This window comes from Diabrotica undecimpunctata, chromosome 6 (genome assembly GCF_040954645.1).
Source record: "Diabrotica undecimpunctata isolate CICGRU chromosome 6, icDiaUnde3, whole genome shotgun sequence".
NCBI lineage: Eukaryota > Metazoa > Arthropoda > Insecta > Coleoptera > Chrysomelidae > Diabrotica > Diabrotica undecimpunctata.
In genome coordinates this window covers 114,476,808-114,489,326 of record NC_092808.1, presented here as the reverse complement: position 1 = coordinate 114,489,326, position 12,519 = coordinate 114,476,808, and the positions used below count along the sequence as shown (strand labels likewise).

Below are 12,519 nucleotides of genomic sequence, written 5' to 3'. Positions count from 1 at the left end.
TGAAATAGAGGCATATGCTAAACAGTATGATAGTTTTAACATGCATAAGAAAATAAAGGAAATGACAAATACACTGAGAAAAAAGAAAGATGCCCTTCTGAAAGACGCAAATGGAAAAATCATTATAGAAATTAAAGAGAAATTAAAAAAATGGAAGACATACATAACAGATCTGTTTGAGGATAATCGGCAAGAACCGGAAGAAATCGACAGCGAAACGGGGCCAGAGATCATAATAGAGGAAATCGAACAAGCAATACGAAACGCAAAAAACGGAAAAACTGTAGGTCCAGACGAAATACCTGCGGAACTACTAAAATGTCTAGACGATGAAACTCTACCTGTACTTCTGGACCTATTTAATGAAGTATATAAATCTGGAAAAATCCCACTTGGTGTCCACCTTTGTAGCAATACCAAAAACAGTATATGCCAAAGATTGTTCAGACTATAGGACAATATCACTAATAAGCCATACCCTCAAAATATTTCTAAAGGTGATTCATGGAAGATTATATAGAAAACTAGAAGATGATATGGATGATACTCAGTTTGGGTTCCGCAAGGGACTGGGAACGAGAGAGGCATTGTTTGCTTTTAATGTCCTCTCTCAAAGATGCTTAGATATGAACCTAGATATTTATTCCTGTTTCATCGACTTCGAGAAGAAAACTAGAATATTTGGGTCACATAACCAGAGGAGAAAAATATGAGCTGCTGAGAATTATTATGCAAGGAAGGATCCAAGGAAGAAGAAGCATAGGAAGAAGACGCATCTCCTGGCTGAAGAACCTTAGAGAATGGTTTAACTGTAGTTCACTACAACTTTTCAGAGCAGCAGCCAACAAAGTGACCATAGCCGTTATGATATCCAACCTCCGATAGGAGATGAAACTTTAAGAAGAAGAACAAGATCCTGGCTATTTCTGCCTATAAAGTTACATGATTTAAGTGCCTCAGAAACTTTTACAATTATATGCTCAATAAAAGAAAGCTAATAGTCAAAAATTATAACAAGGTCTTTAATTTTATTCAAATGTTCCAATTCACTCTTGCCAATATTATAAACAAAGTATATAACATTTTGCTTCTTTAAGTAACTTCCACCTTTACATTCATTTGCATTAAGACTTAAAAAATGTTTATTACATCACTCAGTTCATTCTCTAGAATTTGACAATCATTGGTATCATTTATTGATCTGTCAGACTGCATGGCTTTAGCTGAAAATTTGGATTTAAGCTTGTCTTTGATATAAGCATTGTTATAATATGAGTGAAGTGTGCGTTTTGTTTTTAAAGGGTTAAAACTACCCATAAGTGAAAAAAATAGGCAAACATGTATTTAAGCGCTTTATTCATTAAAATCTGATTGAATTAAGTAATGTAAAAATATTCAATGATAATTTGTAATTTAATACAAATTTTCATACCTTAGAAACCACCGCTTATGACGTAAATAACGTTAAAAAATGATATTTCTTTAGTTTAAAATCGTCAACCCCTAAAATTCACCCCTAAAGACTACATTGTTAAAAATAGTTTTGTACACATTAAAATAAATATTTTTTCCTTGCTTATAAAATATTTTTTTGGTTGCATCTTTTAAACATTAGAAACTACCCCCTATGCTAATAACAGTACAAAGCACTCAATGTTATTTGTTGGTGCCGAGATATTCATCTACTATTATGCATACTTAAGATATATGATAGCTCCAAAATACATATATTTTTCATGCTCAAGAATTTGCTCCCTAAAATATCATTGGTTTTTCTTCAATAAGTTAGTTAATTTGATATATTTATACATAGCCATTTAAAAGGTAATTTTAAGAGTAATTTTGAAAAATTAAGGTTTTAAGCACTCGAAACTTTGTGTGAAACTTGTTCACACAAAGACATATCAGTGATATCTCCATTATTTTTACTGTACATAAAATTTTAAAAATGAGAGTATTATGCAAAAATAATGCATTTTAAATCAGTGAAAATCCTGGATTTAATGAAGAACACTAAAAGAAAATTTAATGTAGAAGGAAAATGATTCATTTTGATTCTGGTGGATATAAGGCTAATTATAATGCGCTTTTTTCCTTAAAATAATCTACTCAGTTTACTCAGTAATACTCAGTTTACATGCAAATGACTTTTTGTAGTGCCCATTTTACAAATCTTTTCATGGACTACAAAAAAAAAGAATTCTGGCTCGCCCCATTACTAGTAACATTGGAAGTCCAACATGCAACCTCTCCCAAGTATTTTGAACACATTTTGGGAAATGCAATCTGTAAAACCCACTATCATACACAGCATTCATAGGATTTTCACAATTTAAGTTCAAAACAGTCTACATCAATTAATCACAAACTTATATCTTTCGATGATGACTAATCATATATATAAAATCATACTGAGATGACTAATCATATATATAAAATCATACTGAGAGCCTGGAATGAGGAACAAATCCCAGAAGAGTGGTGTATTGGGATCGTTTGCCCGCTACACAAAAAGGGCGATGAATTAGAATGTAGAAACTATAGGGGAATAACCCTCCTTAATACAGCATACAAAATATTTTCGAGGATTTTATATGGTCGCCTGAGTGAATATTCAGAGGAGCTTCTTGGCGAATATCGAAGTGGTTTTAGGCCTGGTCGATCAACAACAGACCAGATCTTTGCGCTAAGGCAAATACTGGAAAAAACCAATGAATTCAATATCGACACATACCATCTTTTTGTAGATTTTAAATTGGCCTATGATAGTGTCCTAAAAAATAAATTGTATGAAGCCATGGGTGAATTCCACATCCCCGATAAACTGATAAGATTGGTTAAGGCTACAATGCGTAAAGTTGTTTGCAAAGTCGAAATACAGGGCGAACAATCACAGGCATTTGAAACACCGGTTGGGCTGCGACAGGGAGATGCGCTGGCGTGTCTCCTTTTCAACATAGCTTTCGAAAAGGCGGTCAGGGATGCCCAAATAGACAGCAGAGGAAACATTTTTAATAAATCATCCCAAATTTTGGCATATGCAGAAGATGTTGATCTAGTTGCCCGCACAACACGCAAGCTAGAAGAAATGTATACCACCTTGTCAAATGCCTCAAAAAATATGGGCCTGCAAGTAAATGAAAATAAAACTAAGATAATGGCATAAACACCCAACAATAGAGCCAGAAACATCGGCCACCAATTCACGGTTGATAATTCTATCTTTGAAGTGGTAGACAAATTCACATACTTAGGCTCCCTGATCACCAAGGAGAACGTCATGACGGAAGAAATCAAACGAAGAATAATCCTAGCAAACAAATGCTATTTTGGACTGAGTAGACATATGAGAAGCAGAAACTTAAGATAAGAAACAAAAATAACCATATACAAAACCCTTATACAACCAGTGTTGACATATGGGTCAGAGACATGGACCATTTCCAAGGCAGATGAAAATCTCCTGCTTATATTTGAATGAAGGATCCTGAGAAGAATATTTGGTGGCATCTGTGAAAATGGTGTTTGGAGAAGGAGGTACAACTACGAGATATATCACAGATATAAACATATATTTGGTGGTAAAGACGTAGTATCCTTTATAAAATTAGGAAGACTAAGATGGGCAGGATATCTGGCAAGATCACAGCAGAACAACCCTCCTAGAAGAATCCTTATGTCACAACCTGTGGGAAGTAGAAGTAGGGGTAGACCAAACCTCAGATGGAGGGATGGTGTAGATGAGGATGGTAGACAAATAGGCGCAGCAAACTGGCAACAGTTGGCAATGGATAGAACTGACTGGCATAATAGACTTGGGAAGGTCGAGGCTCTTTTATAGGGCTGTAGCACCAATTATGATGATATCATGGTAAAATCATTATACACTAACATTCTAATTAAACTAGCTTTAAAGTGTGTCAAAACCAGATGGATTAACATCCAAACACATATTTCGCTTCCACTTGAAGAAGAGGTTATTGGAATGGAGGCCAAGAGAAGACAAGAGAAGTGTCGGTCGACCACCTACAAGATGGACTGACGATTTAAGAAGACTCAATAAAAACTGGATGAGAGCGGCGCAAGATAGACGGGGTTGGAAACATGAGGAAGAGGCCTATGTTCAGCAGTGGACTCTTGAGGCTGGATGATGATGATGAAGAATTCCTAGAAGGTGTAAAATTCTGCCTCAGCTCAACATTTTCCCAACATAAAAATATCAGCACAATGCCTACCTCATTGTCATCATAATTAATTAGTACTACTAATATACTCGCTTTCGCTTCAATTCAGCGAAAGCTCCGAATATGCTCGCAAACAAAATATTTAGCTGTGCAGACCCACGGCAATGTTCAATACACAATGCCGACGGGTTCCGCTTGGCTAAGGACAGAGTATGATCCTCAATACGGAAATCTCTGTCCCGGTTGGTTCTGTGCAGATCCACGGTAATGCTCAATACGCAATACCGATGGGTTCCGCTTGGTTGGGGACAGAGTATGATCCTCAATACGGAACTATCTCTGTCCAGAATGACTCGCTGGTTCACTACACCGGCGAGTCAGGGAGCCTAGAGCGCTAGCTACAAGACTGTCTAATTCCGCTATTCACACGCCTTAAATAGCCGTTCTGATTCCCACTTCGCCATCACGTTGTAGAAGTGGATGCGCAAATATTGACACTCCCACGGTTCGAACTGTTAAACGATCAGAGCATCGTTACACCCCCTTCTCTTTGAGAAAAAAAAAAGTAACATACCTTTTTTTTGTGTATATGGTGTCTACAGCCTTGTGATGTCATCTATCCCTCTCGGTATCTTTATCACAATCTTCCTCCCCACGGTTTTAAATCTTTTACATGCGCCGTCATCTGCTTGCGGCTACTACTATCGGCCAATTTCAGTTTTACTATTACTGGTGATATCACTGACGTTACTATGTATGGTCCTGAGTACTTCGGCGCTAGTTTGCTGGTGAAAGCTGCACTAGCCGATGATAGATGGTGTTCCTTTTTCATGACTCGATCTCCTGGATGTGGCTGCCAGTCTCTTCGTCTTAGATCGTAATGTTTCTTCTGGTCCTCGAAAGCGTGTTCCATGTGCACTTTCGCTAGTTCTCTTAACGCTTCTAACTTGTTTAAGTTTTCTGCATACCCCTGTATATCTTGTCCATTTGTCGCCTCTGTTGTGTCTAATTCCCTTCCGAATTTGTCCCAGTCTTTATGGTTACCCTCCACGTAAGTAGCTATCATCGTTTTCAGTACTTTGTTCATTCGTTCTACTGGATTGCATTGAGGTGAGTACGGCGGTGTTAGAATGTGATTTATGTTATAGGATTTTAGGAACGCCTTAAAACTTCCGCTTGTGAACTGCGCGCCGTTGTCCGAGATGATTTTCTTCGGAATACCGAATTGCATGACTACCTTTGATCGTAGAGTTTCGATGATTGAGTTCGTAGATGCTGCTCTTATTGGCTGGGCGACGACCCATTTGGTAAACCGGTCTTGCACGACTATTAAGAAAATGTTTCCTTTTGCAGATCTTGGGAATGGTCCCATTAAATCAACTGAGACAGTATGCCAAGGCTTTTCTACAGTGGACGGTTGCATTTTCCCGGCTGGTTGCATTTGAGACGGTTTATATTGGAGGCACTTCGTACAGGCTCTAACGTAGTCTGCAATTTGTTTAAACATCTTAGGCCAATAGTACTTTTGCGCTATTCGGCAAATTGTTTTTGCAATTCCTAAGTGGCCTGCTGTGGTCGAGTCATGATTTTCCTCCAAAATATCTTTCCTTTTATATCTTGGTACGCATAATTTCCATGGGTTATTAAACTCTGGGTCGGCTAAATTACGGCTGCTCCAAACGTGTTTATATAATTTCCCGTTTGATATTTGTAAATCCGGGAAATCGTCTGGGTTCTGGAGTACATTCCTATATAAATTATCGTACCAACTGCATGATTCCAGTTCTGATGCTAATAATTCCGACTCTGGTTCTTCGCTCTGGTTTTCTTGTGGTTGTCGTGACAAAGCATCTGCTACCTTGTTGAGGACTCCCTTTCTATATATTACCTCGAAATCGTACTGTTGCAGTTCTAAACTCCACCTGGCTAACCGACCTGACGGGTTTTTAAGGTTCTTCAGCCATTTGAGGGACTGATGGTCTGATATGACCTTAAAATTGTATCCTTCTATATACGGCCTCATTTGCTTTATCCCGTACACGATGGATAGACATTCTTTTTCCGTTGTGGAATATTTTGTCTCGGCTGGTGTGAGGGTTCGACTAGCATATGCAATTACTTTATCCTGGCCGTCGTATTTCTGTGTTAGTGCAACTCCAAGTCCACAGTTCGACGCATCTGTTTGCAGGTAAAATGTTTTCGAAAAATCGGGGCATGCTAATACTGGGGCCGATGTAAGTTTTGATTTTAGCTCTTCAAACGCGTTTTCCTGCTTATCGGTCCATTTCCATCTTATCTTCTTCTTCAGAAGCATGTTTAGCGGTCCTGCTATTGTCGAATAGTTCTCTATGAATCGGCGGTACCATGATGTTATTCCTAGGAACCGGCGGAGTTGACGCACGTTTCTCGGTGCTGTAAGTCCGGTTATAGCCTTGGTTTTCTCCGGGTCAGTTTTTATTCCTTCTGCTCCAACCACATGTCCTAAGTATCTGAGTTCTGACTGGCAAAACGTGCATTTCTCGAAGTTCAGCTGTAATCTGGCTTCTTTCAGTCTTCGGAAAACTTCATGTAGGTGATTTAAATGCTCTTGGAGCGTTTTAGATATTACTACGATATCATCCAAGTAGGCAAACGCGAATTCCATATCGGGAGGTATTACCTTATCCAGTAGGCGTTGGAAAGTGGCTCCTGCGGAATGCAGTCCGAATGGGGTGGTTTTGAACTGAAAATGGCCTTTTCCGGGTACGCTGAATGCTGTCACTGGGCGGCTTGTTTCTTCTAGGGGTATTTGAAAATATCCCTGTTTCAAATCGAGGGTCGATATAAAATTTGCTTCCTTAAGTCTATCCAGAATTTCCGATATTCTGGGTAACGGATATGCGTCCTTATCTGATAGTTCGTTGACTTTTCTAAAGTCAATGCAAAATCTGTACGAGTTATCCTTTTTCCTAACTAGTACAATCGGTGAACTCCAACCACTTGTGGAGGGTTCGATGGTTCCTTCTTTTAACATCTTGTCCACTTCTTGGTTGATGATCTGTAGCATTGCGGGATTGTGCCGCCTATAAGGCTGCTTGACTGGATCGCACTTTTTCTTCAATTTTATTTCGTGTCTTATTAAGTTGGTGGGTCCTGTTATGTTCTCAAACTCCCTTAGTTCTTTTCTTAGTTCCGTATTTTGAGTGGAGTCTTTTTAAAGTGTTACATGTCTCTTCTTGATGTTGTATGTATTGTTTGGTCGTATGTTTATCGAATTTAAGTTCGATAGAATGGTTCCTGAGGAATTCTACTCCTATTAATGCATCTTCCGTCAACCCTGGCATTACTATGAATGTTTGTCGGGTTTGTAACTTATCGATCTCGCATTCAATTGTCAACTTCTGGTTAAGCTCGATTGACGCTCCATTTGCTAGTCTTGTTCTCCCGCTGTAGCTATCTAGAGAGTCCTTGTATATCTGAGCTATTCTATCCCCGACGTAATTTTTAGTAGTTCCTGTGTCTATGAGCGCTCTGTATGTTCTTTGCCCTATTTTTAGTGATGCGAACAGTCGAATGTCATTGCTTGCTGGCTGTGTAACGGCGAAAACGAATGGAGTCGAATCTTGTTTTACAGACTGGGACGACTCCTTGTTTCTCCAGTCTGTAATTCGTTTCCCTGACGCCTGAAACAGCAGTCGCTGCTGTAAACCCCTTCTCTGCCGCAACGCGAACAAAACTTTTTCCATGGGTTTTTGCAGTTTTTACGGCTGTGACCTGGCATCTTGCATCTAAAGCATGCCGTTTTCGCATCGTACTCTGCTTGCTCTGTGCGTCTCCAGTTTCCACGGCAAATCTGATTTGCTCGGGTCTTTTCGTCTTCTAGAGCTTCGTATTCTTGGGCTAAATCCTGTAATTCGGCTAAGTTTCCGAAATCCCGGCGGCGAGCATAAAGCTTATATTCTGGTAACAAATTTTTGTATATCCTTTCGAGTTCTTGGTTTTTGGAAAAAGAGCCTTCTCGTCTGATTAATGTTTGAATCTCCGTGATATATCTATCTACTGGTTCGTTCTGTCTCTGTCTTCTGTTTCGGATTTCCTCTTCTAGTTGTAGCAAATATCCCCTGGGATAGAAAGCTTTTTTAAAATCTTCGCTGAAATCTGTCCATGACTTCCAATTTTTGTTATTGTTTCTGTACCATAACAAAGCGTGGTCTCCTAATAATTCAGGTAATGCTCTTAGTAGATCTTGTTTATCGATCTCGTAGGCCAAGCTTAATTCGTCTATCCTCTCTAAGAATTCTATTGCATCCGAATGTTTCTTGTCGAAGTGTGTGTTCCACTTCCGTACTTGATTTAGCAATTCTGGTTGCCCCATTTGTTTTGTTATTGTTAATTCCTGTAATTGTCTTCGGATGCCCGAAATTTCCTGGGCCAGTGTGTCGGATTCTGTTCCCTTGGAAGTTTTTTCTTTTGGGATTGTTCCTGTAGCTTCCTCGCGATTTTTAAAATAGGTTCTGAGTCGTGCTCTCAATTCGTCGACGGTTCCCTTGGGATCTAAGCCGCATTTTTCGGCCTCGCTCTGCAATTCCTCTTTGCAAAGTCGATTTATCCACGACGTACCTGTTACTGAGTCTGTGTCTTTATCTGTCGGCATGTTATTAATTTTTGCTCGGGCGCCAGTTTGTGATGGGTAGCTCTTTCGGGGCAACAGACTCAGTAAAACACAGGTTTGAAATAAAAATAAATCTATTAAGTATATATATACAATAAATAAAAACTAAAAAAAAGGAATTCTACGTTGTATACTTATAAAACAAAAATAAAATGAATTCTACGTTTCCGTCTGGGTCCCGCGATGAATGAATTTCCCGGCAAACGTCTATAAAAGAAAAGAAATTAATTAGTACTACTAATATACTCGCTTTCGCTTTAATTCAGCGAAAGCTCCGAATATGCTCGCAAACAAAATATTTAGCTGTGCAGACCCACGGCAATGTTCAATACACAATGCCGACGGGTTCCGCTTGGCTAAGGACAGAGTATGATCCTCAATACGGAAATCTCTGTCCCGGTTGGTTCTGTGCAGATCCACGGTAATGCTCAATACGCAATACCGATGGGTTCCGCTTGGTTGGGGACAGAGTATGATCCTCAATACGGAACTATCTCTGTCCAGAATGACTCGCTGGTTCACTACACCGGCGAGTCAGGGAGCCTAGAGCGCTAGCTACAAGACTGTCTAATTCCGCTCAGTGTTCCCAAACTTAAAAAAATAAAATCGGTAGAATTTGTTAAAAAAATCGGTAGATTGTGGTGTAAAATCGGTAGATTTTTCAAAATATACTATTTTGTTTAAATTTCATAATGTTTTGCAATTCGTTTATTTAAGAAAAAATAAAATATGTTTATTCATCTAAATCTAATAAAATAAAAAAATGAGAACCGAGATACTAAACTTAAAACGAGAAGGTTGGCACTGCTGGCACGTTGGCACTTGGCTGGCAGTAACATCCAACAGTAACGAAGTGGGAAATATGAAGTTGTCACATTTATATTGGGTACATATACTACATAAATATTAAGGTCTGGATTCTACTAAGTGGACGAGAGAAAAAAAAAGAGGACTTAAAAAACTTTATTTGTCATGTTTATTTTAAACCATATAATATAATCTCAAACTAAATGAAATATTGAAATAGACACCTGCTACTTGTTTCACCTAGGTTTGAATCACTTTCAGAACTTGACGACATAACTATTAAATTATTGTTACGCGTACAATAAAAAATTACGCTACTAATACAATAACACGACGTTACGAGTTACGACTTCACAAACCTCAACTGACTGAAATTTAAATCTTTAAATGAGTCTGTGACTAGGAATCGAATACTTATCCGAGAAACGAAAACTCAAGTATAAAACCTTTTTACAAGGAAATATTATTCAACAAACAAACTACCGAGTTTTTATGTGAGGTGCACTCGGAAGCTTAGATTAACTATGCGTTGTTCCATTCCTAACTTGACAAATTCCCAGAACCAAGCGGTCGGGATCACAATGGATTTGGATTCATTTATTGCATTATTAGCTTTTATGACATCGTGTACTTTGTAAAGTACCGCTTAGGTATCATTTAAGAATAAATTTTTGAATGTTTTCACACGTTTTCGTGAATACACAAAAATGCTCAATGCAAATTACACGTATCGGAAGAAAAATTGTTTTGTCTCTTACATATTTCTTCTCAAATTTAAGAATAAGTAAAAATTTCTATCTGAATATAAAAATCGGTAGAATTTAAGCCTGTGTCGGTAGATCGGTAGAAATACGTCGAAATCGGTAGATCTACCGATTTATCGGTAGGTTTGGGAACACTGATTCCGCTATTCACACGCCTTAAATAGCCGTTCTGATTCCCACTTCGCCATCACGTTGTAGAAGTGGATGCGCAAATATTGACACTCCCACGGTTCGAACTGTTAAACGATCAGAACATCGTTACATATTAGAGCAAATAGTCATCTTATACATACAAGTACAACATACATTTCTACAAACAATATGTTGATGACTGCTTACTCTACATCCCAGATCTTGAAATCTATTATACTCTTTAAATGTACAATAATTTTCATAATAACATTCAATTTACTTATGAACTAGAAAAAAACAACAAAATTACTTTTCTTGATTTAAGTTGAGTACAACAACAATAACCGACTGATAAAAATTAACTGGTTTACGAAAGATGTTTGGTCCAGAAGATATCTAAATTTTAATACCATCACAACTACAACCCATAAAAAAAGTGTTGTATTCAGTTTAACTGACAGAGCAATTAAGCTATCTAGCCCACAATATCATTCCGAAAATCTGAAAAAAGTTAAAGATATCTAAGAAAAAAATAATTATTAACCAGAATTTTACAAACATCTAATTAAAAAAAGAAGTTGCATTATCAGAAATCAATCTAATTCCAATACCAATCCAAAATAAACCCAAACCATACCTAGCAATAATAATAGTAAGGTAACTAAATCAAACAAATGCTACATATCCATACCATAAATTAATGGATTCTCTGAACAAATGTCGAAAATGTTGGCAAAATATGATATTAATCTTAAACATAAATCTTCAAAAACATTCAGCAAATATTTTTGAAAATTTAATCCCAATCATAATAAAGATCATCGGTTGGATGTGATTCATAAAATAAATTATAAAAACTGCAATTCAACATATATTGGGCAAACACATCAATAACTACATAGAAGGGTTGTTGCACAAAAAAAATTGTGTACAAACCAACAAATTAAACACAACAGCCTTAGACAAGGATTCTCTAGAGTCTAGAAAATAGCCATTTTTTTGTTTTTGAAAAAGAGCAAAACTACAACAAAAAATGCATATTGGAGATGATTCACATAAAAAGATCAAAATTCTATCAATAATAAGACTGACATCAAGGATCTTTCCAATATGTAACATAATTTAATAAGTGCTAAGTGGTGAGAGAATAGTACAAATAAATAAAGTCAGAACTATAAAGCTTTAACAACACAAGTATTTTAAATTTAATAGATTATGCAGAACTAAAAAATATATAGGGTGTACCATTTAAAGAAATATACTTAAGTAATAATAGATGAAGTATATTTTTCCTTTTGTTTTGTAAACTTATCAAGAATCGCTATTTTAGATATGGTTACTTTATTTTTTTTGTAGACATTGTGTAGTATTATAAGTTGTGTATAATTACTTGAGTAATTTAATTTTTTCAGCCAATTTTTTCATGACAAAACCAGCTCGGTCTCTATGAGCGGTGTGTTTAGACCATACTTTCAGTTTATACTTTCCTAGACGTCCTTTTATTATATTTAATTCAGTCTTTTTTGATTGTAATTCTGGTATACACCACTTTGGAGATTCAAATACTTGGCGAGGAAGAGACAACTCATCTTGTATTTTGAAAAAATAGATTTCATTAAAGTCTTCTTCATATTCATTCATTGTTATTTGTATGTAATATACTAAATAAATAATTTTGTTTTTAAACGTTTGTGTTTGTACCTAACCTATCATTTGCTATTTCAGTAATATATATTCTTTATCTATGTTTGCTATCATTTTCATATTTGTTTTGTTTTTTATTATGTAGACTTATCGTCGCCTGAGAATTATACTGTTCTATATCCACTTTTTGGCAGTTTGGAGTTATATACATAGAAATTTTTGTAAAAATTAGCTTGTTCTATTCTATATCCATTGAAATGATGATAATATTCAGAACCAATTAAAAGTTTTCAGTAACATTTAGTTCTATATCCCGTATGCCTCAAAATATTTTTAA

The 12,519-nt window shown here is 36.8% G+C and overlaps 2 protein-coding genes across 3 annotated transcripts in view; one reads left to right on the top strand and one right to left on the bottom strand.

The window, feature by feature from the left end:
• LOC140443190 (cap-specific mRNA (nucleoside-2'-O-)-methyltransferase 2-like) overlaps window positions 1-12,248 on the bottom strand; it is a 31,880-nt gene extending 19,632 nt beyond the window's left edge. The window contains exon 1 of the mRNA XM_072534299.1: window positions 11,928-12,248. Coding sequence (XP_072390400.1) covers window positions 11,928-12,179 — 252 coding nt within the window. The 5' untranslated portion in view covers window positions 12,180-12,248. The remainder of the gene's footprint in view (window positions 1-11,927) is intronic.
• Window positions 1-12,519, top strand: part of LOC140443757 (uncharacterized) — a 63,749-nt gene that overhangs the window by 30,986 nt on the left and 20,244 nt on the right. The gene's annotated exons all lie outside the window — the stretch shown is intronic.